General features: G+C 41.7%; 3 protein-coding genes across 7 annotated transcripts; 2 read left to right on the top strand and 1 right to left on the bottom strand.

The window, feature by feature from the left end:
- Positions 1–4141: 4141 nt before the first annotated feature.
- On the top strand, positions 4142–5308 carry LOC103700412 (short-chain dehydrogenase reductase 3b-like). Its single transcript, XM_039119496.3, has 2 exons — positions 4142–4264; positions 4378–5308. The coding sequence occupies exons 1-2, from the start codon at positions 4251–4253 to the stop codon at positions 5177–5179; spliced, it is 816 nt and encodes a 271-aa protein (XP_038975424.2). The 5' UTR covers positions 4142–4250; the 3' UTR covers positions 5180–5308.
- Positions 5309–13021: 7713 nt separating this feature from the next.
- Positions 13022–16036, bottom strand: LOC103698733 (uncharacterized). 2 transcript variants are annotated; one of them, XM_088717098.2, is made up of 3 exons: positions 15614–16036; positions 13851–13885; positions 13022–13358 (listed from the first exon to the last, which is right to left on the bottom strand). In XM_088717098.2, the coding sequence occupies exons 1-3, from the start codon at positions 15743–15745 to the stop codon at positions 13214–13216; spliced, it is 312 nt and encodes a 103-aa protein (XP_088573224.1). In that variant the 5' UTR covers positions 15746–16036; the 3' UTR covers positions 13022–13213. The 2 variants fall into 2 exon arrangements, 1 of the variants encoding a protein (XP_088573224.1); XR_602759.5 differs by lacking the exons at positions 13022–13358; positions 13851–13885 and adding an exon at positions 14078–14368 and having other exon boundaries at positions 15614–15753.
- Positions 16037–16694: 658 nt separating this feature from the next.
- Positions 16695–23686, top strand: LOC103698734 (putative disease resistance RPP13-like protein 3). Of its 4 annotated transcripts, XM_088717093.2 has the most exons (4): positions 16695–17160; positions 19835–20050; positions 20147–22495; positions 23414–23686. In XM_088717093.2, exons 1-3 carry the CDS (start codon positions 17018–17020, stop codon positions 22479–22481), a joined length of 2694 nt encoding a protein of 897 aa, XP_088573219.2. In that variant the 5' UTR covers positions 16695–17017; the 3' UTR covers positions 22482–22495; positions 23414–23686. The 4 variants fall into 4 exon arrangements, with proteins under 4 accessions (XP_088573219.2, XP_088573218.2, XP_088573217.2 ...); XM_088717092.2 differs by having other exon boundaries at positions 16882–17160; positions 19835–22495; XM_088717091.2 differs by lacking the exon at positions 23414–23686 and having other exon boundaries at positions 16882–17160; positions 19835–22677.
- Positions 23687–24742: the final 1056 nt, after the last annotated feature.

Genomic DNA, 24742 nt, shown 5'->3' with positions numbered 1-24742 from the left:
CGATACTTAGATGGTAGACCGGCCCTTTACCTCGGCATTGTCAAATCTCTTTGGAATTTGATCATCATTAATCTTCATTGAGTCACTTAAATTATATATGATCTTGATCACTTTAGTTCACCTTATTCAGGCCGACCCATACAGTCGGTTACCACCACCTGATTGACATTTCCTTTCATCCATTCTGATTTGGGTATTAGGTCGTTTTCAAATAGTGTTTAATTTTGACTTCGCTTGACCTCTGACATGATGATGAAATTAATGATATTTTAATTATATTAAAATAGGTGCACCTGACCCGTCTAGTTGAAGTGGGATTTTGAAGTGATAAGAGATAAGTAACCTAATTCTTCAAAGTGTTTTTTCTAAATTTTTGGTAAAATAATAATTATTTGATTAAATATTGATTATAATATCTATTTTATACTTTGTTAAACGGATCAGGATGTTAATGTTATGATTATTTTAAAATATATTATATACTATGTTATGAAAAATATGACTAGCAAATCATGAAAATTTTGTTTTATAATATGCATTCTCAGCATGGCTATGATCTGATCTGGCCCTGCCAATAGAGATTATTTGTTGGCCCTGTCGACTTGTAATCTATGAGAAATTAGTTTCGACACCGCACTATCAGTGACTAGAATAGTAGTTTTTAGGACACCGTGCCACCGGTGATTAAGAATAGTGATTTTTGGTACTTTGTGTATTCGGACCCATACCACTGGATTATGTGGCCATAGTTTGATTTCTAATTTCTAATTTCTGGCATTTCTTATGAAAACTATAGCATATTTCAAAAGAAATATGCATTATTCGAGAAATAATTTATTTTTTAGTTACTATTTTGTGCTTTTAACTAAATTATTTGGTGTGCTTTGACCCTACTTTGGGATATTATATTGCTTACTGGGCTAGTATAGTTCATTATTATATTTTCTTTATTTTTCAGATCCAGATGCATAATTGTTCGAGACTTGAAAAATGCGCTAAATCTTTTGAAGATACTTTCAGTCATTAGAGTTTTCGCCAGTCTAGTTAGAATATTTTATTTGATTTTTGTTCGTAGTTAGGAATTGTTAACTTATGCCACTTAGAGCTATTGCAAGAATCATTTGGATAAATTTTTGATTAGATAAATTTTTAGAAATTATTATTGCTTTGATATAATCTGCAGCCTTGCATGCTTGTATGGTCTGTTATATAGATATGCGGCATCTGTTCCGCTCTGAGTTTGGCGCGTGACAATACATCTTAGACAAGAAGAAAGAAAATGGCAGGCATATTTAACACTTATAACTAACAAGATCAACTAGTCGAACACAAAATATAGGATTGGTGGAACATATGTTATCCTCTATGTTAACCAAAAGGAACTAAAATAATGAATTTATGGCAATTTTAAATGAATAAAGTCGTACAGATCTTGTGAAACCTATTTGAAATTTAAAATAACCACGTCATTTCCGCATCCAAATTGAGAGAAGGTACCATATGGCAAAGACAGCAGTTATTTTTAATCACCATCCACTTAGTATAGAATGGTCAATTTTACTACATATCATGCAGCTCAGAGATCTCAATTACTTAAATTACACCAGTCCTTGACAAACATCTTTTAGTATTTTTTAGTAGGACTTGGACACCATTGTACCTCACAAACAAAAGAAAAAGAAAAGAAAATCCTGAGGGTAACATTAAACCATTCTAACTTTACAATATTTTTTTCCCCTATGTGATCGAGTGAAATCTCTAAATGGACAGTAAATTCTTTTATGTCACTCGAAAACCGGGACTTCAGGAATCTTAAAAACCAAAGGGTTGATTTGTTGGTGAAATAACTCAGTTTTTTTGCTGAAGACATACTCCCATGTGCACCTTTATTTTAATATGTTTTAGTATTCATTTCAAGTGTCCTGTACACGCATTAGAGAAGTGGGTTCCTTGCTTTACTTGTTGGGGTGGTTGGCAGTGGGGCCCGGGTGGACTGACTGAGGGGTCTCATATGCTATTTCCCCTCTTGTGGTGGCCCACCTACATGATGGGATTGAGGAGAACTTCTTTCCCACAGATCAAGGTCTCTCCTTCTTGGCCTCACACGTTCGACCATCCTCCAAAATCTTCTTCGTCTGAGTAAGAGAGAGGGAAGAAGATATGGCTGAGTCTCTGGTTTCCAATATTGTGTCTCAGCTTACCATCACATGTCTCTGGTTTCCAATGGCTGAGTCTCTGGTCTCTGGTTTCCAATGGCTGAGTCTCTGGTCTCTGGTTTTTGTCTTCTTTAGTTGTCTTTTTTCTCCGCAAGACAGCTCACTGGTTGCCATCACATGGCTGTGGTTAGGAGTCCATATTGCATCATTTTCCAACAACGATAGAAGGGCCTCTTAATGCAATAGGTCATGTAGATGATAACTATAATAAGTCTTAAGTTCCATAAGTTAAGAGAATAGATGGAATCGCATAAAAAAATGTTATTGCTGATATATAATCTTAATCATCAGATGTTAGGAAACTGGCAGTTACCCACATCACCCACTAAAAGAAGAAAATAATTACAAAAGATCTCCTAAACTCATAAAATAAGAATCTGAGGGTTCGAAAGACAGTATGAGGCTTAAAATCAGCACTACTGTTGCTCATATTGGTCTTTTTTGCTCCTAATTTGGTATGTTCTTTCTAGATTCCATGAATTTCATTCCATCACTTGCTGATGCTGAGTCTAACCTGTGGAGATGCAATTTTCATAATCATACCATGAGTCATTTAGTTATTCTACTAAATAATAAAATATGATGATTGGTCCATCTTCATTTCAATGCTAAAGGCCTTATCATGCATACGATGGGATGTGTATATGGCGATCCTAAAATATCATTTAGCTGTTCTACTAAATAATAACATCATGAGGATTGGCTCATCTTCATTTTGAAGCTAAAGGCCTTATCATGCATCGGATGGCATGTGAATATGGTGCGCTTAACATGTCATTATGACAACCAAGTCACCTATCATTCAAGCATGCATCTCAACTATCTTCTTGGAAGTTGGGTTACAGCAGTAATCATTTGCATCTGAAATGTTATAACCCATATATGGACTCCCTTACTGATTATTAGTTGTCATATCGTCAAGTTTATTAGCAAAGCCAAGCGGCCCTAATAGCTTAGCCAAACATTTGATGCTATAATGATGGGAAAAGTTTGAAGCCGAAGACATGATCCTGGAAGGAAAAGATGCACCAACGGTGCCTATTGGCCATCAATTTTTTGCGATTTTGCTCTATATTAGCGATAAAGTGCCTGATAAACACCATTTCGCCATCAAATATTAGGAGGACAACACAAGGCTTAAGCCATGCAAATTTTTGTTAAAACAACTAAAATTTGACACCTTAATTTCCAATAATCTTTCCATTGTCAAAGTTGACACCTTAAGTTATTTAATTATAATAAGGTAAAGATTGTTTTACATCATGGATTGTCATAAATAACCTTGGCATTTGTCGTATTATTCTTATTGCATTATATATCGATCGTGTTGGGCACGGAACATCGACAAGTCGATAGGACTATGTTGATCATATCCCCCGGCATGTAATCTACATCCACGCAAGATGGAATAAATGAAGCTCATATGATCGATCAACAACTTGAAGTTTACTGCATTATGAGATAATTCGTTTACTGCATGCACCATATTACGGTGCATCCCCGTCGTTTAATATTGTGCACACGATACTATAGTGCCAAAAATTCTACACACATCAGCACGTGAAAATATCACACCACCTCTCTCCAACGACTCTTCTTTCCCATCCCTATCTTCTTGTACTCATCTTTGGAAAAGTCGATCGAGCACGCCATCGATGACTAATTCAATAGTGCAGCAGCCGTCCACACCGTCGCTGACGAATTCAATAGCGCAGTTGCCTCCCAAGTACTAGTCAGTGCGTCTATAATTCAAGGGGTAATTAATTCCCCACCCTCCAATAAAAGCCCCGCTATAACAAAAAGTTCCGGTTGACCGGTCTTAAAATCTTCATTTTCAAGATTGAATTCATTTTCGGTCTTAAAATCTTCATAATTGAATTCATTTTCAAGATTGGAAACTATCTCAGATACACAACTTTAAATATTTCAGAACTGTAGCTTTGCTAGGACGTCAATATAAGAAGAAGGCGGAGCCATTTCGCTCAACTGTGTCAAGGGTCATAAGATTAAGTAGAAGTACCAAACCTTAACAATATGTCTAAGCAGAGGTGACGCTATGTTTCCCAAAGCTAATTCATGGATTTGAGCTTATATTTCATGCATGTATACTGGTTAATTTCCAGGGCACTTGGCGCTAACAAGTGGTAAGCATGACACGCAGGTTGGAAGGCAAGGTGGCCATCATCACTGGCGCGGCCAGTGGGATCGGGGAGGCCACCGCAAGGATCTTCGCAGCCCACGGCGCCCTCGTCGTCATCGCCGACATCCAGGACGAGCTGGGCGCCGGCGTCGTCGCCTCCATCGGCCCGGACAAGTGCAAGTACAAGCACAAGCACTGCGACGTGCGCAGCGAGAAGGAAGTAGAGGAGCTCGTGGGCTTCGCCATCAAGGCCTACGGCCGGCTCGACATCATGTTCAGCAACGCCGGGATCTCGGAGAAGATAACCAGCAGCATTCTGGACGTGGACTTCGACGTGCTCGATAATGTCATCGCCGTCAACGTCCGCGGCGTAGCTGCGACGATCAAGCATGCAGGGAGGGCGATGGTGGCCAGCGGGACACGAGGATCGATCATATGCACGGCGAGCGTCGCGGCGACGAGAGGCGGATACGGGCGGGCAGTGTACACAACGTCGAAGCATGCGATGGTCGGGCTCGTGCGGTCGGCGGCAGCGGAGCTTGGAAGGCATGGAATACGGGCGAACTGCGTGTCGCCGGCCGGCGTGGCGACGCCGAGGGTACAGAACTATACTGGGCTGAGCCAGAGTCAGACAGAAGAGTTTTTCGAGGGCATGATGGTGTTGAAGGGAGGAGGGCCGTTGAAGGCAAGTGATATTGGGGAGGCTGCACTCTTCCTGGCGTCCGACGAGTCGGCGTTCGTCACCGGACAAAACCTGATCGTTGATGGGGGGGTGACTGCTGTTGGTGCGACCCCTCCAGTCCCTGCAGCCCAAGTGAAATGAAACGATGCACTTTGAGTGCTGCGCGCAAAGTGTAATCAACCGATGGCATGCCTTATTAAAATCATAATAATAATATAGTAATAAAAGCCAAGGCTTGCGTTGCTTTGGATTATTGGGATTAGAGTTTAATTTCGTTGTTTTGAGTTTGCAAGTATTATAATTAGAACACTGGCTTGGACCCAGGTGGCTTAATTTGCAGGCTATGAAGTTGGATTTTTGATAAAATCTTATTTGGAGGTGAAAACTTATAAATTATAGAGTACTGCGCGTTCCCAAGGTAAGGATACGATGGTTGGTATTGATCCATCCCAACTTCTGAGAGAGAGAGAGAGAGAGAGAGAGAGAGAGAGAGAGAGAGATCTGTTGTCTTCAGAGTTGGTGGATAGGGAGTCGCGGAAGCCGAGGTATGATTCTAATCAGGTCATGTCACTATAGAAAAAATTAGTTTTACCGACGTTTGTAGCAATTTTCAATCTAGCACCAAAATTTTACAATCGCTCGTCGTTTTACTGACTGGCCTACGACGACGTTTATAAGGGGGTTCTATATACACCCCCCCTATTGCTATGGACACCCCCCAAAAACCAAAAAAAAAATACCCAAACTAACCTTTAGTGTAATTACCATATTGCCCTTGAAATTTTCTCAGTACACCCCCCCTTCCTCCTCCTCCGTTTCGTTTTGAAAAGAAAAAAAAAAAACACCCCTCAAACCCCCCTTAAACCCCTCGATCCATTTACATCGTTTAGGCGATCTTTGAAGGAGATTTAAGCCCCATTCGAAGCATGGACAAGCAACTAGTGATTTGGGACGAAGAATCGGCCGCAAAGGTACGTGTTCCACCTTGTTTCGAAATTTTTTTTTTTCACGGTTCGTGCTCCGTTCGGCACTGGATCGCCGAACAAAAGGCTTCTGTTCGGCTGAACAGTGCCGAACAGAAGCCTTCTGTTCGGCAACCCTCAACCGAACAGAAGCCTTCTGTTCGGCTGCACAGTGCCGAACAGAAGGCTTCTGTCCGGCACTGTGCAGCCGAACAGAAGGGTTCTGTCCGGCTCTGTGCAGCCGAACAGAAGCCTTCTGTTCGGCACTGTGCAGCCGAACAGAAGGCTTCTGGTGCCAAATCGCGTGCCGTGCTGAATTTTGTGCCGAACAGATCCTCTGATTCATAAATTCTTGGTGATAAATTATTTTATATGTAGGGCTATGCTACAACCGAATCGAGTATAATTGGATCAGAATTTGTACTGGATTACACAAGCGAATTTACAACTTACGAGGTATTATAATGTATTGTGCAATTTTGTATTAGTTTAGCGAGCTATTTTTACAACTGTGTACTTACATAAATTGTTTAATGTATAGATCTTCAAGAGTAGAGAGGACTTGTGTAATTGGTGTCGTGAAGCTGGGAGGCGAAATGGTTTTGTTGTTGTAATCAAATCATCCGATGCAGGTACCATTTCTAAGAAACCCAGAATTACGTTAGGTTGTGAGAGGGGTGGGACGTACCGAACCAAAAAAGAAAAGCGAATAAAGACTGCCTGTGGGACAAAGAAGTGTGGATGCCCTTTTGCATTAAGAGGAAAGAAATTGGATACTGCGGATGATTGGATATTACTGGTCGTATGTGGAGTGCACAATCATCCCGCTGCAGAGAATCTGGAGGGGCACTCATATGCAGGGAGATTATCTGAGCAGGAGACGGAATTGTTAGTGGATATGTCGAAGAGTTTGGTTCGTCCAAAGGACATATTATCCACATTGAAGGAAAGAGATGCCCTCAATGTTACGACTATCAAGACTATCTACAATGTACGTCAACGGTTTAAGGTTGTAGAGAAAGCCGGGAGGTCTGAAATGCAACATCTATTAGGTAAATTATCAGAGGCTAAATATATTGAGTGGCATAGGAATTGTACTAATACGGATGTTGTGCATGACTTATTTTGGGCACACCCTGGCAGCATTGATTTGTTCCGTGCATTTCCCCGTGTGTTGATAATGGATTGCACGTACAAGACGAATAGGTATCGTCTTCCGCTCTTAGAGATTGTGGGGGTGACATCTACTGACATGACATTTTCAATTGCTTTTGTATACTTAAATTCTGAGCGGGAAGAAAGCTATACTTGGGCATTAGAGAGATTGCGCAGTGTCATAGCTGATGATGTTTTGCCTGAGTTGATTGTTACAGATAGAGACTTGGCTTTGATGAATGCAATTCATAGAGTATTTCCTACTGCTAGACATTTATTATGTAGATGGCATATTAGTAGAAATATTTTGGCCAAGTGCAAAAAATTTTTCGAATTGAAGGAGAAATGGGATAAATTTATTATGAGTTGGAATGTACTAGTGCTGTCCTCCACGGAAGACGAGTATAATGATCGCTGGAGTGCACTGCAGAGAGAGTTCGGTACCTATCCAGATGCACTACAGTATGTGTCAGATACTTGGCTGAGCAAATACAAGGAAAGATTTGTTGCGGCGTGGACGGATACATGCAGGCACTACGGAAATGTGACGACAAATAGGTATCACAAATAAAGACTCATTTAATTTTAATTTGCCTCAATTGTTATATCTAACTTTCATTTGTTTACTAGGGTCGAGAGTGCACATGCAAAGCTCAAAAAGCAGCTTGGATCAAGCCAAGGAAGTTTCGAGTCATCTTGGACTAGAATACATGGATTGATTGAGTTGCAGCACAGCTTCGTTAAAGCCTCATTGGAGAAGAGTTTATTGGTAGTGCAGCACAACTTCAAGCCAGCTGAATTCAAAGAGTTGCGAGGTTTCATATCTATAAGTGCGTTAAATCATGTCCTCGCCCAATCGAAACGAGCCAATTCAGTTGGGTTTGATGATTCAAATTGTGGGTGCGCTATTCGACGCACACATGGTATACCATGTGCTCACCAGATTGCGCGGTACAGGGTGGAAGGTCGGCCCATTCCTCTCGACTGCATAGATCCTCATTGGAGGAAACTTGATATTGTGCCTACCCCCCCCCCCCCCCCCCCGTGCAGCCAATTCAGTTGAGTTGTGATGCAGAGTTAGATCTGATTGCGCTACGATTCAAGAAGTTAGATGGGGCTTCTCAATTGCAGATGATCAAGAAGTTACGAGAGATTGCAAGTCCAGACAGTACACCTCTTTTAGAGCCTGCAAAACGGAAGACCAGTTCACGTGGGCGCGCTTCAATGAAGGTTGATACGTCTACTCGACGTGACCCGTCTGCGTTTGAGTTGGTTCTATCTGGACAGGATAGTTATTCACCTGGTGTTGAGAAAGTTACCATCCGCAATCCATCTACTCAGATTCAAAAGAGGCGGCCCAAGCAAAAGGTAAGTACCAAATATTTATTTCCTTACAATAGGTATCACAACGTCTACGGGACGGTCCGTGCCGTGCCGGTATGTGATGTGCCGATACGGGACATGTCGGGACGTGCCGTGCCGAGATGTGCCGATACGGGACATGTCGGGACGTGCCGTGCCGAGATGTGCCGATACGGGATGTGCCGTGCCGAGATGTGCCGATACGGGATGTGCCGTGCCGAGATGTGCCGATACGGGACATGTCGGTACGTGCCGTGCCGAGATGTGCCGATACGGGACATGTCGGGACGTGCCGTGCCGTGCCAGTACGGGATGTGCTGAGACGGATAACTATTTGGATATTTCTGCCATTGTTACATATTTTCTATCATTTGATATTATTTGCAGGTTTTTCGTACTAGAGCCCAGTCACATACGCCCATTATCTATATTGATGCTATTCCTTCTGCCTTGAGACCATACATCCAGCATATCAAGGATGTAAAAGCTGATGGGAATTGCGGATTTAGGGCAATAGCTGACTTACTGGGATTTGGAGAAGATGACTGGGTGCGTGTTAGGAAGGATTTATTGCAAGAGTTGCAATGTCATTCGGACCACTATCGCACATTATATGGTGTGGAAGGGACGATTGCTGAGATCACTCATGCATTATCATATTATGATGATTGTCCACCATATGACAGATGGATGACTATGCCGGACATGGGTCATCTTATAGCATCCTGCTATAATGTTGTCCTATACCATCTCTCGTTGCAACAATGTCTGACCTTCCTACCTCTCCGTTCTGTGCCAGTACCTCTTCTATCCCGCAAAGATATCGCTATCGGATTCGTAAATGGAAATCATTTTGTTGAGGTACTACGTTCACAACACTTGCGAATATTTAATTTTGCTTATTTAATTTTGCTTATTTATAATTTTGTAGCTATTAATATTTTCTTATTTCTAATTTTGAAGGTGTTCTTGTTGCCGGGACATCCCGTTCCGCCAGTAGCGACCAACTGGCGAAAATATCATCTTCCTTGTGCTACCGGATGGAAAAATTCATATGAAGCCCGGATTCAACAGTTCAAAGAGAGCATCTCACCTAATGTTATAATTAGCGAGACAGTAGAGTTAGATTGATTGTTTATATATGTACAATTTTTGAAAGTTGTAAATTTTTTTGGGCTCTTAGAGTCATGTACTGTGAAACTCCATCATCAATATAAATCAAAAAATATCTGTCTTCGCATTGTTAGATTGATTGTTATGTGCACTGTTATATTTGTGTAAAATAGAACGGGCCAGGCTTTACAAAGATTACACGTAAATGTACCAAAAATATATATTTTTCATTAATATCAACAGTTTCAAATTACACAAAAAAAAAGTCGAAGCTACATAATCAAAATAAAGGCTCCATCATCAATCCCTATGACGCCGTCGTCGACGCGTGTACTGCTGTACGTCCGAATGAGAGGGTGCTGGATCCGAATGAGAGGGTGCTGTACTCGGGCCAGGCTCATCACCCAGAAGTAACTGATGCATCTGACAAATAGCATGAAATAGGTGCCCGGCACCTAGTGACGTAGCCTCTGAGGGACCCATCCATACAATGTCGGTACTGATACCGAGTGCATCTGCAATACGCCGCCGGTGCATGTCAGCATCATCATGACCTCCCCTAGCTCCAGAATGAGTACTCGAGCGCAGATGAGGAGGCTGAACTGCAACGTGCGTGATACGGAGATACCACTCCATGTATCCCAGTACGCTGTCTGATGGCCGGATAACTGGGTGGCTCCTGCTCGCCTGGCTCAGCACGTGGTCCTCCCACCGCTCCCAAAGCTGATCCATATAGGAGTAATGTATCCGGTACGAGCCTGCTGTGGAACCTCTGTTGGCTCGCGTAGGGGCTAGTGGCGCTCGAGGGATGGTCTGAATACGACCAAACTGTCTAAGAACCCTTTCTGGATGATAGGGTTCTACGATATCAAGGCACTTGATGGAGCCACTAAAAAATGCGATATCAACATATGGGCGATCTCCCCGAAGCCGATGATGGGGATCCCAAATAACCTGCAAAACAAAAGGTCCATTTCAGTTTTATACTATATCGCATATTAAAAGTACTGACAAACACAAGCAAATGGTAATATGATACGTACCTCATCGATGCTCAAAAGGTCCAATGACTCACGTAGAACCACTAAATGGTCCATCGTAGTACGGGATGGAGTACCGGGCATCCAGCGGTGCACGCGGGGACTGGCATCAGTATACTCAAGCGACGGGTGAGGACTGAGTGCTGGAAAATGCTCATAAATCCATGCCTGCAGAAGCGTCATATAACCACTGATCTGTCTCACTGATGACCTCGACGCAATCCCCAACTGCCGATACAAATATGCTAAGGCAGCTGTACCCCAGGCATATGTGCTCACCCTATCCAGATCCCGCAGTAAACACAGATACGCTATAGGCACCCTGGTCCCACTCTTATCAACAAAGAGTGTGCAGCCTAACAAAAATAACAAATAGGCTCGTGCTGCACACTCTATCCTCTGCTGGCTGTCTCTATCAGATACAGAGTGAAACTGAGTCCTCAGCCACTCCATCCTCACAGACTGACCGCGCGATGACAGTACCTCCTGACGCGCGTCTCCAGCTGACACCCTCAACAACTCCACAAGTAGCTCCTCAGCATCCCGATCACTCATCCTCTCAGGAGAAACTGCTACTGAGGCACCTGCGACAGGAATCCCTAAAATGGCGGATACATCATCCAACGTGATAGTGATCTCGCCAAATGGTATATGGAAGGTGTTCGTCTCGGGCTGCCATCTCTCTACGAAGCCCGAAATCAGAATCTTATCGGTGAATCGATAAGAGCACTGTACTAACTCTATGAGGCCCGACTGCCTCAATAGTGCTTTGAACCTGGTATTTGGTTGGTTTGAAGACCACCACTTCCATTCACCAACCTTGGCAGTATGGTTCATGCACTTTAGTGGAGCCCGTTCCTGTAATATAAATGTATAATTACTACTACTTTATAAAACATCAATAAACAAAATATAATGCTATAACAAATAAACAATACCTGTTGCCTCCAGATGGAAGCTGCTATATGCGTCCTGAAACTGATCAGGACGGACTCATCCTCTGGACCTCCTGGACATGGTCCAACGGACTCATCGTCTTCACCCCTAGCGGGCATATCATCATGCTCTGACTCAGGAGAGGGCGATGGCATATGAGCAGGCTCGGGAGAAGCAATCCTAGCACGACGTCTCCTAGCTGACGCCGTAGGTCTAACTCTGGAGGGACCGAGATCCATGTCTGAAAATATAGAAATTCAATGTTAGGCTATATCAAAGAAAATAATTCAATTGCATACATAAATGATAAATGATAAAACAAGCCAAAAAAGAAACAAGTTACTTCTTGGAATCTACATGATTGGGTTTTGTGATAAATAATTCAATGTTACTTCAATTGCATACATAAATGATAATTCAAAAGTATACGACTCGTAAACTCAAGACATAACTCAATAATAGACTTTACCTAAAACTATGCCGCAGTTCTTAGTTTTTGTTTTTAGTTTTTGTTCGTTAACTAATGTTGTGGTTTTATTATTTGATAGAGCATTTGATATGAGATAATCATTCCAAGATCAAGAATGACATCGATGAAGGTAACAAGATCATCATATTTGGATGCACCATGTTAATGCTATATGATAATGATTCTAAATTATCCCTACTTCTCAAATTACTATCTAATCTAGTAATGAAAAACTTGTCCTTGATGTTGGGTATCCAATTCACCCTAAGGACGTGATCTAGGCTAAAATTTGGGAATAAAAATAATCCTTAGTCTAGCAACAGAAAAAAAAAAATTTGGATTCGGCCCCATGGGGACCAAGATACATTGGGTCGGCCCCATGGGGCCGAACCAATGTATTTTGGTCGGCCCCATGGGGCCGACCCAATTGCAGCGGGTCGACCCCATGGGGCCGACCCAATTGCAGCGGGTCGGCCCCATGGGGCCGAACCGAAGGCACTGGTTCAAAGAACCAGTGCCGAACGATTTGGGGAGGCGGGGGGGGGGGGGGGGAGCTACCTCGAGGTGGTCGTGGAGGCGCCGGCGAGGTGCTCGTTGCTCGGGAGATGGCCGGGGAGGTGGTTCCGGGAGAAGCCGGCGAGGTGGTCGGAGATCGGGAGAATGCCGGCGACGAGAGGGAGAAGGGGGAACGGGGGGGTTTTGGGCGTTGGCGAGGTGCTTTGGGCGGAACAGTTCAAAGGGAGACGGAGGGGGTTTGGCCGCCGGCGAGGTGCTTGAGGCGAGGTTTTTTGGGCGGAAGGGAGAAGCCGGCGGGTGTTTTGGAGGGGAAGAGCGGGGTGGGGGGGTTTGGGGGGTGTAGAGAGCAATTTAGGTGAGGGGGTGGGGAGGGTGGGGGGTAATTTAGGAATTTTTAATTTTTTAGGGGTGTCCTTAGCAAATGGGGGGGTGTAGAGAGTATTTAATTTTTTTTTAATTTTTGGGGGGTGTCCTGAGCAATAGGGGGGGTGTATATAGAACCACCCCGTTTTTAAGCATCGTCAGAAGTGAAATTTACAGCAAAACCAGCGGCCGCCTCCCTCCTCCTTATTCTGTGTCCTGATCAAGCCCTAGCTCCTCTCCGACGACGAGCGACTGACCTTTATTCTCTGCGACGCTGAGCAACGTCTGACGTCAAGGTCCTCTCCTCGTCCCTCCTCTCCGGTGCCGAGTGACCGCACGTCCGCAACCTCCTCTCCTCCTTCCTCCTCTGCGGCGCCGACCGGCCGATTCCATCCTCCTCCGCTCTAAAAAGATGTATGATTTGATAAGCCCACCGAATAGAAAATTTCTTAATAATTTATTGGTGGATGTGTGTAATCCGAATACTTTTGTGTTGAATATTAAATAGAAAATTTCTGTTGTGATGGTTATTAAATAGAAAATTTCTGCTGTGACCGTTTTAGGGAACTAGTTTTGGCCCCCCCTCTCCCCTATTGCTGTTTGTAGGTTGGATGGGTGTTGCTTGAAGCTTTTTGTTGATTTGTGCCATTGGCTTCAGAACCAATAGCACAGTTTGTTCTCTTTCCTACTCAATTCAAAGTGTTGAAGTTAAGACGAGATATTTCTTTTATTGTTAATTTTAAGCTAGTTGAAAGATGTAATCATTTTTGTAATTATTCCATTAAGTTGATCCTCCATGGATAATGATGTTTGATGGCGAAGGCTACTTCCCCAACATCTAAGCTTGGCCTGACGTGCTTCTAACAAACAGAGAAAGATGCGAAAATTTAATTTACCCTGCAGTATTGTCTGCTCCCTGGTTCAAATATGACTGCAGCGATGGAAAGATTATGAGTCAAAAAAAAAAAAAATCAGCATTATACATCAGTCATGGAGCAACTTTATAGCAGTCTCAGACAAGAAGAAAGAAAATGGCAGGCACATTTAACACTTAAAACTAACAAGATCAACTAATCCAACACAAGAATATAGGATTGGAGGAACATACGTTATCCTCTATGTCTTAACCAAAAGGAACTAAAATAATGAATTATGGCAGTTTTGAATGAATAAAGTCGTACAGATCTTATTAGACCTATTTGAATTTTAAAATAACCACATCATTTCTGCATCCAAATTGAGAGAAGGTAATCTATGGCAAAGACAGCAGTTATTTTTAATCACCATCTACTCTGTATAGAATGGTCAATTTTACTACATGTCATACAGCTCAGAGATCTCAATTACTTAAATTACACCAGTCCTTGACAAACATCTTTCAGCATTCTTTAGTATGACTTGGACACCATTGTACCTACCAAAAAAAAGAAAAAGAAAAGAAAATCCTCAGCGTAACATTAAACCTTTCTAACTTTACAATATTTTTTTTCCTATGTGATCGAGTGAAATCTCTAAATTGACAGTAAATTCTTTTATGTCACTTGAAAACAGGGACTTCAGGAAACTTAAAAACCAAAGTGTTGATTTGTTGGTGAAACAACTCAGTTTTCTTGCTGAAGAGATATTCCCATGTGCACATTCATTTTAATATGTGTTAGTATTCATTTCAAAACCTAACTTTCAACGCTCAGTAGCTGGGTCATTATCTGGATAGGAAATTAAGCTTCATATTCAGATTTCCTTTAAGGGTTTTTGGGTACATAAAAGAGCAATACTTGCTCTAACTTATATAGATATAGCCATCTTTTGGCAATTAGTTACTTTCTTTAGAGCATGACGGGTAATTTAACGTAAGCACAGCAAATGATGAATTTAACAATCAAAATTAAACTTTAATGGTTAAATGACTAAAAAGAAAATTTATTTATCGGTGCAAAACTATCCAATATCATCTTCAACACAAGAAAAAATATGATTCACAAGTTTCTTTGTGTATCCTTAAAGTATCTATGAAAAAAGATTGTGCTATTTCGATACCAAAGCATCACATTAGAGATGTCATGCGAAGCATGATAAGTTACTTGCTAATCCCACTAATATACAAAGATAGGACTGAAAGGCCGCTGAAGGTGCAATATATTACTTGCTTCATCCAATTCGATAGCCCTCTTCAACACCCAACTTCTATCTATCCTTTTCCAACTTATGAATACTAAATATCACCCAGGGTCCATCTAATCTCTTTTCCCTTAAATCAATCAAACCCCAACAAAACAGTCTATTAGTTACAAACCACATGGCGTAAGAATTCAGAAAAGCAGCATGTTTCTGAAAGCATGCACTAATGTTAGTTAGCGAACAAAAAGATCAAATATTTAGAACAAACTCCAGAGGAAAGAAGTAGCCAACTAAAAAGTAAAGTGCAAGGAACGAGATTTCGCTAGGTAATACACTAAAACCTCTGTTAAACAAACAAAAAGTTCGAATTTTTGAAGCCGGATCTGGGAGGGAAAAGAACCACACATAAAATCAACGAGAAGGAGGAAATTTCGCTAAAGAAGACACAAAACCCTCAGTTAGGAGACAAAAGGATCTAATCTCTGGAACTTGTTGACGATAAAGAAGCGAAATTCTGTAAAAGGAACGATGAGACTGAGACCTGGACGACAGCGGTGGAGCCAATGGGCAGGGCGGAGTCGGAGACCCCATAGCGGAAGACGAGATCCGCCGAGAGATCGGACCGGACGACGCGCTCCAAGCACTCGAAGCACGGAAGCGTGGCGCCCTCCATCGCTCTCCCTCTGGAGTCAGACCAGAGCGCGGCGGCGACGGCGTGAGGATCTCGCCGGAGCTCCGCCCTTGGCCGAATAGAACAAGGAAAGGGAAGTAGCGGCGTCTCCAAGGGGATGTAAGTGGAACCATTGGGAAGATATGAGCCGTCTGATTGGTGGTTCTCATTGGAGATTAGACATCCATCAGACGGCTTGGATCTCTTTGATCTGAGATCAGTGGGCTCTCAGGTCTCGCAGGCCCACTAGCAAGTGACCCCGAAATAATTAAAGCCCAACTTAGCAAGCACAAGTAACAAAGAGGCACCCTCCTACGTGGAGAAGATTCTCGTAATATTGGAATAATATTGTCTAGTTAACTTTTTTTTTTCTCGGCCTTAAATTGATGGAATTAGACTAAGAAGCTGTCCTCAGAAATAATTAGCATTTTCTTCTCTAAAAAAGATTGTTTTTTATTCAGCTACTTGCTTTATAATATTACGATGAAATATCTTGTATTTTTATGGAAATAAATTTCTATGAATATGCTGTGGCTGCGTTGACCCCGGCTCATAATCTTAAGTCGGAGACATAGGTATTTTCATCTATTTTATAGATAGATGTTGTCTATAAAGAATAACTTAGCAATTTTTTTTTTTTTATCATAGCATGGAGACATGGATAAGGTGGTTAACGGAATATTTTACCTCCAAAGAATGATTTGCAACTGATTTGCGGTTGTCTTTGGCCACCTCATCATGTGAGGCTGGTTGCTGTCCAAGACCAGACAGCTGACCCGGGAAGAAGCTGATGGCGCGACGTTGGGACACGTGGAGAGAGGGTAAGGCGTGGGCCAGTCGGAGGATGAGGTGTCCTCCGGCCCGGCTTTCCTTGTCGCAGTGGGCGGCAGTGGGGCCCGGGTTTTATGTGGCCAGCACAGCCTGAGAGGGCCGAGTGAGGCGGCTCCCATGCTGTTTCTCCTCTGGTGGCGCCCATGTAGAACCAGAAGAGGGGATTGAGGAGTGGATGCAAGGTGGAGGATTCCCTTCATGTGGAGAACTTCTTTCCCAGAGATCAAGGACTCTCCTTCTTGACCTCATTCGTTCGACCATCCTCTAAAATCTTCATCGTCCGAGTAAGAGAGAGGGAAGGAGAGATGGCTGAGACTATTGTTGTTCATGTGGTGTCTCAGCTTGCCAACCTTCTCCTACAAGAAGCTGCTTTCTTGCGTGGGGTGAGGGATCAAGTCGAATAGATCAGAACAGAACTGCAACGAATGAAAGGCTTCCTCAAAGATGCCGAGGGGAGGCGAAAGAGTGGAGAATTGGATACGTGAGATAAGAGATGTGGCATATGAGGTGGAAGACATCATAGACAGGGTCAGGTTCACGGCTGAGAGGCAGCATCAAAGGAGAGGCTTCATGGGCACCATTTCCAGGTACTCTCACAAACCTTGTCAATTGTTCACCCTACATAAAATTGGTTCTGAAATTGGAAAAATAAAGGAAAAGATCGATGGTATCGCTAAGAGCAGAGCCACATATGACATTGTTAATCTAGGTGAAAGTGGCGTTGAGCAGAGCAATGATTGGGATGATAATCTGCGAGCACTGAGACAACTCCCTAAACATTACTTTGACGACATTGATGTCATAGGCTTTGAGGATGATAGGAAAAAATTAGCGGAACTATTTGTTGACCCGGAGAACAAAAACCGCAGTGTAATTTCCATAGTGGGTATGGGTGGTCTCGGCAAGACCGCCCTTGCAAGGAAAGTCTATAATACACATGAAGTTAAACAAAATTTCGATACATCGGTTTGGCTGACTATTTCGCAGAAAAAAGAGGGGGGAAAGTGTGGTCAACGGGAAAGTAATGAAATGCCTCGTTTGGTTGGAGTTTTCAAAGGAAAGAGATGGAAAATTTGTATTCCCATTGGAATATGATTCCCACATTTCATGGGAAAGTCTTTCCCATGAGAAACATGGGAAAGTTACTTTCCCATGAGGTGGGAATCACTCATTTTTTATTTTTTTCCAAAAAGACCCTTCAGCATTAAAGACCTAATTTTTATTAAGAGCATAATAGGAATTATATATAACTTTCCTAGGAAAGTGGATGGTCAACCAAACATAAGCACTTTGAAAATTTAATTTGTCACTTTCCCATGGTTAACCAAACATGCCAAAAGTACTTTCCTAGGTATCCTCTTCCTAGGAATCTGATTCCCAGGAATCATATTCCTAGGAGGGAAAATACTTTCCGCGAACCAAACGAGCCCTAAAGGATATCGCAAAAGACAATATTTCAGGAGAATTAGAAAAGATGACAGAAGTAGAGCTGAAAGAGAAGCTATTTAATTTTTTTCAAGACTGAAAGTATTTTGTTGTAATGGATGACGTATGGGAAGTTCTGGTGTGGGAAAGAATACGCCAAGCCTTTCCTAATAGAAACAATGGAAGTAGAGTACTCCTTACTCCCCGTAATATTGCAAAGTCTATCGACCCATCTATTGATCCATATGAATTGCATGTTCTAGAGGCTGCAGAGAGTTGGTGATTTTGTAAAAAAAATTTAGTATTTTTAATTGACTATGAATTTGTAGTTGATGACTTTTTGAATTTTAAAGATCGTGGAGTTCTGTATTTATGTTTGGATTTAGATACTCTGAACCAGTATTGGTTTTATTTAATATATGATGAAATTAGACTTTTATTTATTATATTATGTTTGCGATGGATTTGGAAGCTAAGATGTAATGGTTAATTTCGTGTTATTATGGGCTACACCCCTCAGTAACACGGCCATATTATATTCTAAATTTGGGACGTGACAGTATGCATCTAACTCTTCGAAAAGTATGCAATGATGGAAGCCTCATACATTGGGCCACCCTATCCAAAAACTGCATTGTCGCCCAGTTATGCAGCCCAAGAGGGAGGATTAATCAGATTTTTCAAAAATCTTTAACTAATAATGCAGCAGAATTGAATACTTAACATATGAACAAAGATTTCAGCAAATATGTACTAAGTAAATATGCAAGATATTAAAGCAAGGCAAAGACAAAAAGTTATAGTAATTCACAAGTTGCTTGTGTATCCTTAACGTATCTATGAATAAAGATTACGCTATTTCCATACAAAAGCATGCCAATTGTTCGCGCATTAGAGACGTCATGCGAAGCATGATAAGTTGCTTGCTAATCCCTCTAATATACAAAGATAGGACTGAAAGGCTGCTGATGGTGCAATACATTACTTGTTTCATCCACTTCGATAACCCTCCAAGCACTTGAAGCACGGAAGCATCGCGCCCTCCATCGCTCTCCCTCTGGAGGCCGACCAAAGTGCGGCGGCGGCGGCGTGAGGATCTCACTGGAGCTCTGCACTTGGCCGAATCGAACAAGGAAAGGGAGGCAGCGGCGCGTCCAAGGGGATGTAAGTGGAACCATTGGGGCGATATGAGCCGTCTGATTGGTGGTTCTAATTTGAGATGAGATCATCCACCGGACGGCTTGGATCTCTTTGACATGAGATCAGTGGGCTCTCAGGTCTCCCAGGCCCACTAGCAAGCGGCCCCAAAATAATTAAAGCCCAACTTAGCAAGCACAAGTAACAACTAACAAAGAGGCACTCTGCTAAGTACAATTAGATTAATCATTATATATTAGCTTGCATGGAGCCATAATGCTCCACCTAAACTAAATTTACGTAATATATATATATATATATATATATATATATATATATATATATATATATATATATATATATATATATATTACGTAACCAAGTGTCTTGTACACTCGCGGAAAGTGGGTTCCTTGCTTTCCTTGCCGCGGTGGTTGGCAGTGGGGCCCGGGTGGACTGACTGGAGTGTCTCAAATGCTATTTCTCCTCTTGTGGTGGCCCACGTAGATGGGATTGAGGAGAACTTCTTTCCCACAGATCGAGGTCTCTCCTTCTTGGCCTCGCACGTTCGACCATCCTCTAAAATCTTCTTCGTCTGAGAGTAAGAGAGAGGGAAGGAGAGATGGCTGAGTCTCTGATTTCCAATGTGGTGTCTCAGCTTGCCAACCCTCTCATCCAAGAAGCTGTTTTCTTGCGTAGGGTGAAGGATCAAGTCGAATGGGTCAGAACAGAACTGCAACGAATGAAGGGCTTCCTCAAAGATGCCAAGTCTAGGAGGAAGGGAGACGAAAGAGTGGAGAATTGGATACGTGAGATAAGAGATGTGGCATATGAAGTGGAAGACATCATAGACAGAGTCAGGTTCACGGCTGAGAGGCAGCGTCAGAGGAGAGGCTTCATGGGCACCATTTTCAGGTACTCTCACAAACCTTGTTTATTGTTCACCCTACATAAAATTGGTTCTGAAATTGAAAAAATAAAGAAAAAGATCCATGGTGTCTCTGAGAGCAGAGCCACATATGGCATTGCTAATCTAGGTGAAGGTAGTGCCGTGGATGGAAGTTCGCTGTCACTCAGAGAATCCTCTCCTTACTCTGATGATGATGACATTGATGTTATAGGCTTCGAGAATGATAAGAAGGAAATAGTGAGTCAATTGCTTGATGGGAATGAGAAAGCACGATGTGTAATTTCTATAGTGGGTATGGGTGGGCTTGGCAAGACTACCCTGGCAAGAAAAGTGTATAAAGAAATTACAAAACATTTTGATACCTTTGCTTGGGTTTCAGTTTCTCAGAGCTACCGAGGCATTGAGCTCGTGAAGGACATCATGGAAAAAGTAGGAATCAAAAAAAAGAAAGAAGACTTAGAGCAGATGGGTGAAGAAGAAGTGAGAAAGATGCTCCGTGATTTCCTTAGAGACAAAAAGTATTTGGTCGTGATGGATGATGTATGGAGAGTTGATGTTTGGAGAGAAATGCAGCGAGTATTTCCTAATGGGAACAAGGGCAGCAGAATACTGCTTACAACACGTAACATTGAGGTTGCAAGAGATGCCGAGCCATGGATTCCTCCACATGAACTGCAGCTTTTAGATGCCACAGAGAGCTGGAAACTCTTTCGTAAGAAGGCATTTCCACCAAATCAAGATGTCCCAACTGAGTTGGAGGCATTGGCCCAGAAGCTTGCAAAGAAGTGTGGTGGACTTCCTCTTGCACTGGTGGTGTTAGGGGGCCTTCTGTCAAGGAAAGATCGTAGCTACGATACGTGGTTGAAAGTAGCTCAGAGCATGAACTGGGCATCTACTAGAGATGGGAAGGAATGCCACAATATATTGGGCTTAAGTTACAATGACTTGCAATATCCGTTAAAACCATGTTTCTTGTACATCGCTGCGTTTCCAGAGGATTCCATTATCTCTGTTTCCAAATTAGTTAGGTTGTGGGTCGCCGAAGGTTTCATATTGCAAGAGCAGCGACAGACAATGGAAGAGACCGCAAGGGATTGGTTGGATGAGTTGGTGCAGAGGTGCTTGATCCAGGTTGTCCAGAGATGCAAGGCTCGTGGGCGGAGTTGTGAGTCCGTACGCATCCATGATCTGTTGCGCGACTATGGCCTTGAAGAAGCCAAAAAGGATGAATTTCTTCATGGTTGCAGTGGTGAGGACATGGCAGTATCTGATCGTATATCGAGTCATCGTGCAGCTTTCTACAATCGTATCAATGAGGATGTGGTTGTTTCCTCACCGCATCTCCGCACTTTGCTGGGCTTCAATTTAATTTTGACTAATGGGGGAAGATTTTTGAATGGGTTAAACTTATTAAGGGTGCTGGATTTGGAGAATGCACAAGATTTGAAGGAGTTACCGAAACAGATGGGCAGCATGATTCATCTACGATACCTGGGATTAAGAGGAACTGGTTTGAAAAGACTGCCATCCTCCATCCGACATCTCCTGAATCTGCAGACTCTGGATGTGAGCAGAACAAAAGTCCAAAGGCTTCCGAAATCATTCTGGAAAATCCGGACGCTGAGGCACGTATACATTAATATACACATGTTTTTAAGCGCACCGATAAATGGTGATCACAAGAACTTGCAGACTCTGCATATCGAGGACTTTGGATTTGATATGGATGTTATGAAGATCGTTCGTTCACTAGGCTTAAGATTCAGCAAAAATTGGGTTACTACACCGGGCTTTGCTTGGGACGTGATTGACAAAGCATGTGAGAGAATGTTTGCAGCACTCGGAAAAGCACTCGAGAAAATGGACCGCCTCGTCTCCTTCTCTCTGAGTTTGGGCAAACTTATAATCCCTGGGGACATCCTTTTCGCTCGGGCACCAAACCTGCACAAGCTCCGTTCATTGACACTGCATGGATGGTTTTTATTCAAACAACAGCAGCAGCTCCCAGACAGAACTCAATTTCCGCCAAACCTCACCAAGCTCGTATTATGGAATTCTGAATTGGAGCAAGACCCAATGCCAGTGCTCGAGAAGCTGCCAAACCTCAGGATTCTTGGACTGCATCGGGATTCATATGTTGGAAAGAGCATGTCGTGTTCTTCTGCTGGTGGCTTTCCTCGACTGCAATACCTGATATTATTCTATCTAAACAATTTAGAGGAATGGAGAGTGGAGGCTGGGGCGATGCCCAGCCTCACCCACTTAACCATTCATTGGTGCGCGAAATTGAAGATGCTTCCTGAGGGATTGCAGCACGTGACCACACTTCGAGAGCTGAAGCTGATTGAAATGCCCCGTGAGTTCAATGGCAGGGTCAGAAATGAGGTCCGACACATCTCCTCCATTATTTTTGTAGATGAGCTTGATGAGACATAATATCACCAGTACCTGTGAGACACTTCCTCTCTCCTCTATTTCCTCTGTTATTTCCATCCCTCGAGATCCTAGTAATGGAATAAATTTCTTGTATGATTGAATACGCTCAAAGCTCGCAATTATAGCACGCTACATGTTTGATATAATATCATGCATAATATTATGATTGATTTCTTTCTGATCTTCGAACATTCTAATTGCTGAAATTCTTATTCAAATTTTTTTTTCCCTTATCTAGTTTAAGAAAACAGAGCATTGAACTCAACCAAGTACTACTGACCTTACTGGAGATTGATCTTCACTATTTCTGTTGTTTTTTGTCAAATACAAACAGTTGGATGACTCGGTCCATCTCTTATAACACCTCATGCATTAAGACACTGATAACATCATTCATACACCTAGGACCGGCCAAGAACAGTTAGAAAAAGTAGAAAGTAAACACTGAAAAACTCAGAATATGTACTCTAAACATTAGGGGGAAATGATTGTTATTACGGTTGGTTGTGATACTATGACTCCTTTAACTTAGGGGAAAACTCTATTAATGGAATAAACTTCTTGCATCATTGAATACAATCAAAGCTTGTAATTCATAACTTAGTAATTTCAAATATAATTCAAGATAATAATATATTATTAGTACTTTAGTAATTTAAATTCACCCTTCCTTTAGAATCCACAGTATGGGAAAATATGAATGTCATTGAATGCATCTTGGTACTCACCTCTTCTGAAGTTATTTCTCCATTCGATTAATCAAGAAATTTAATTCTAGTTCCTTCCAAATGATTGGGTTTTAATATATATGGCCAAATTTCCACCATGCCAAAGGATGCGCATGTTTTGTGAGCTATGTAAAAAAAATTCAACACCTAACTTTATCATTTCCATCTAAATAAATAACCAATATGTTGTTTCCTATCTTGCAGGATAGCCATTTTAATTGGCATTAGTTGAAGTGATGATCCAGTCAATAAGGTTCTCTGGCTCTCTTTAATATGTGCAAAGAAGCATTTCTAGCTATTTCTTATGGAACCATGGAACCGTTGATTGTATTAGTTCTCAATTTTCATTTTCACATCATATGTTTCTTTAGATATGATGGAGTTGTTAATTTTCCATAATGTATTAATAATGCTTTGGCACAAGAACTTCGATCTGAACTTGCAAATATTTGGCAATATATGTTATATTCTGATGCAGTCTTCTTTTCTGCTGTTTCTTCAATAGCATCCTTAAAACTACAGCTTCTTACATTCCTCGACTTAAATTTAGCATATGCACTAACCCTCACCTAAGCCTCACATAAAGTTCATGATTCCTTTTGTACTCAGAAAAGGAAGAGCACAAGCTCCATCTTATTTCATTAAGACTATGGCACAAAGTTCATGTTTCTCAATAACACTTATTGCCAATGGCTTGGTAAAAGGACCCATGACATTTCAGAAGAAGATACATATGAGGCTTTTTTTTTTCTTTTTCACATGTTCTTACCAACTCCGGATGTTAGTTTGACACAATATTTGACATTAATTGGTTGGATTTCTCACTTAAACCAACCGCTTGTGATCATATATATGTGTGATATGTTTTTCCCAAAACATGAGATCCTCCGCTGAGATTTATTAGGATTTGGATGCTAAAGTTGATGGAATGATTGTGCGTTAACATTTCTTGCTGGAAAAATATTTGATCGAGCGTGTCATGATCGTGCATGTATATATATATATATATATATATATATATATATATATATATATATATATATATATATATATATATATATATATATATATGGATCAGGTTAGGTCGAGTCAGTTAAGTTAATTTTCTGAAAACTAAAATCCAAACCAAACAGAATTTTTTTGATTCAAAAATTTCTCAGACAACCACAAAACCAAATTTTAAAAGAAAAAAAAATGATACTAAGAAAGGTTATTCAAGGGTCCATTCCTAGATGGACATTCAGTATTTGCATAACATTTGTCCATTTCAAATAAAGGAAACAGACAATCAGCATAAGCAAACAAACAACCTGGTCATCCACCTGGTTTCCATCTCAGCAAGTCATTCTGCTACGATTGCATGATCACATGATAGTCACATATTCTGCAGAACACCGATAAGAACTTGGAATGTAATGCTCAATTAAACAAAACATATCTATGTGAACCCTGAAAAACAATATTATTTCATCCTCTTCTTCTTTCTTAATGTGTGTCTGTTTAATTTCAATGGGCCAGGTTGGATCTTGCACA

This window comes from Phoenix dactylifera, chromosome 2 (assembly GCF_051530095.1).
Source record: "Phoenix dactylifera cultivar Ajwa chromosome 2, Ajwa_hap1_PhDact_Kaust_v1.1, whole genome shotgun sequence".
NCBI classification, from domain to species: Eukaryota; Viridiplantae; Streptophyta; class Magnoliopsida; order Arecales; family Arecaceae; genus Phoenix; species Phoenix dactylifera.
The sequence above is the reverse complement of the archived record's forward strand: the minus strand, read 5'-3'. Positions and strand labels throughout refer to the sequence as shown.

Bases quoted from the DNA above. Each gene is read 5' to 3' on its own strand.
- LOC103698734 (XM_088717092.2), top strand. From the start codon at position 17,018: ATGCCGAGGGGAGGCGAAAGAGTGGAGAATTGGATACGTGAGATAAGA. The intron at 17,161-19,834 runs GTACTCTCACAA...TTTCTTGCGTAG, and splicing joins TTCATGGGCACCATTTCCAG to GGTGAAGGATCAAGTCGAAT.
- LOC103698733 (XM_088717098.2), bottom strand. From the start codon at position 15,745: ATGGAGGGCGCCACGCTTCCGTGCTTCGAGTGCTTGGAGCGCGTCGTC. The intron at 13,886-15,613 runs GTCTCAGTCTCA...CCATCGCTGCAG, and splicing joins GCTCCACCGCTGTCGTCCAG to TCATATTTGAACCAGGGAGC. The intron at 13,359-13,850 runs GTAAATTAAATT...ACATCTTTTTAG, and splicing joins GGAGCAGACAATACTGCAGG to AGCGGAGGAGGATGGAATCG.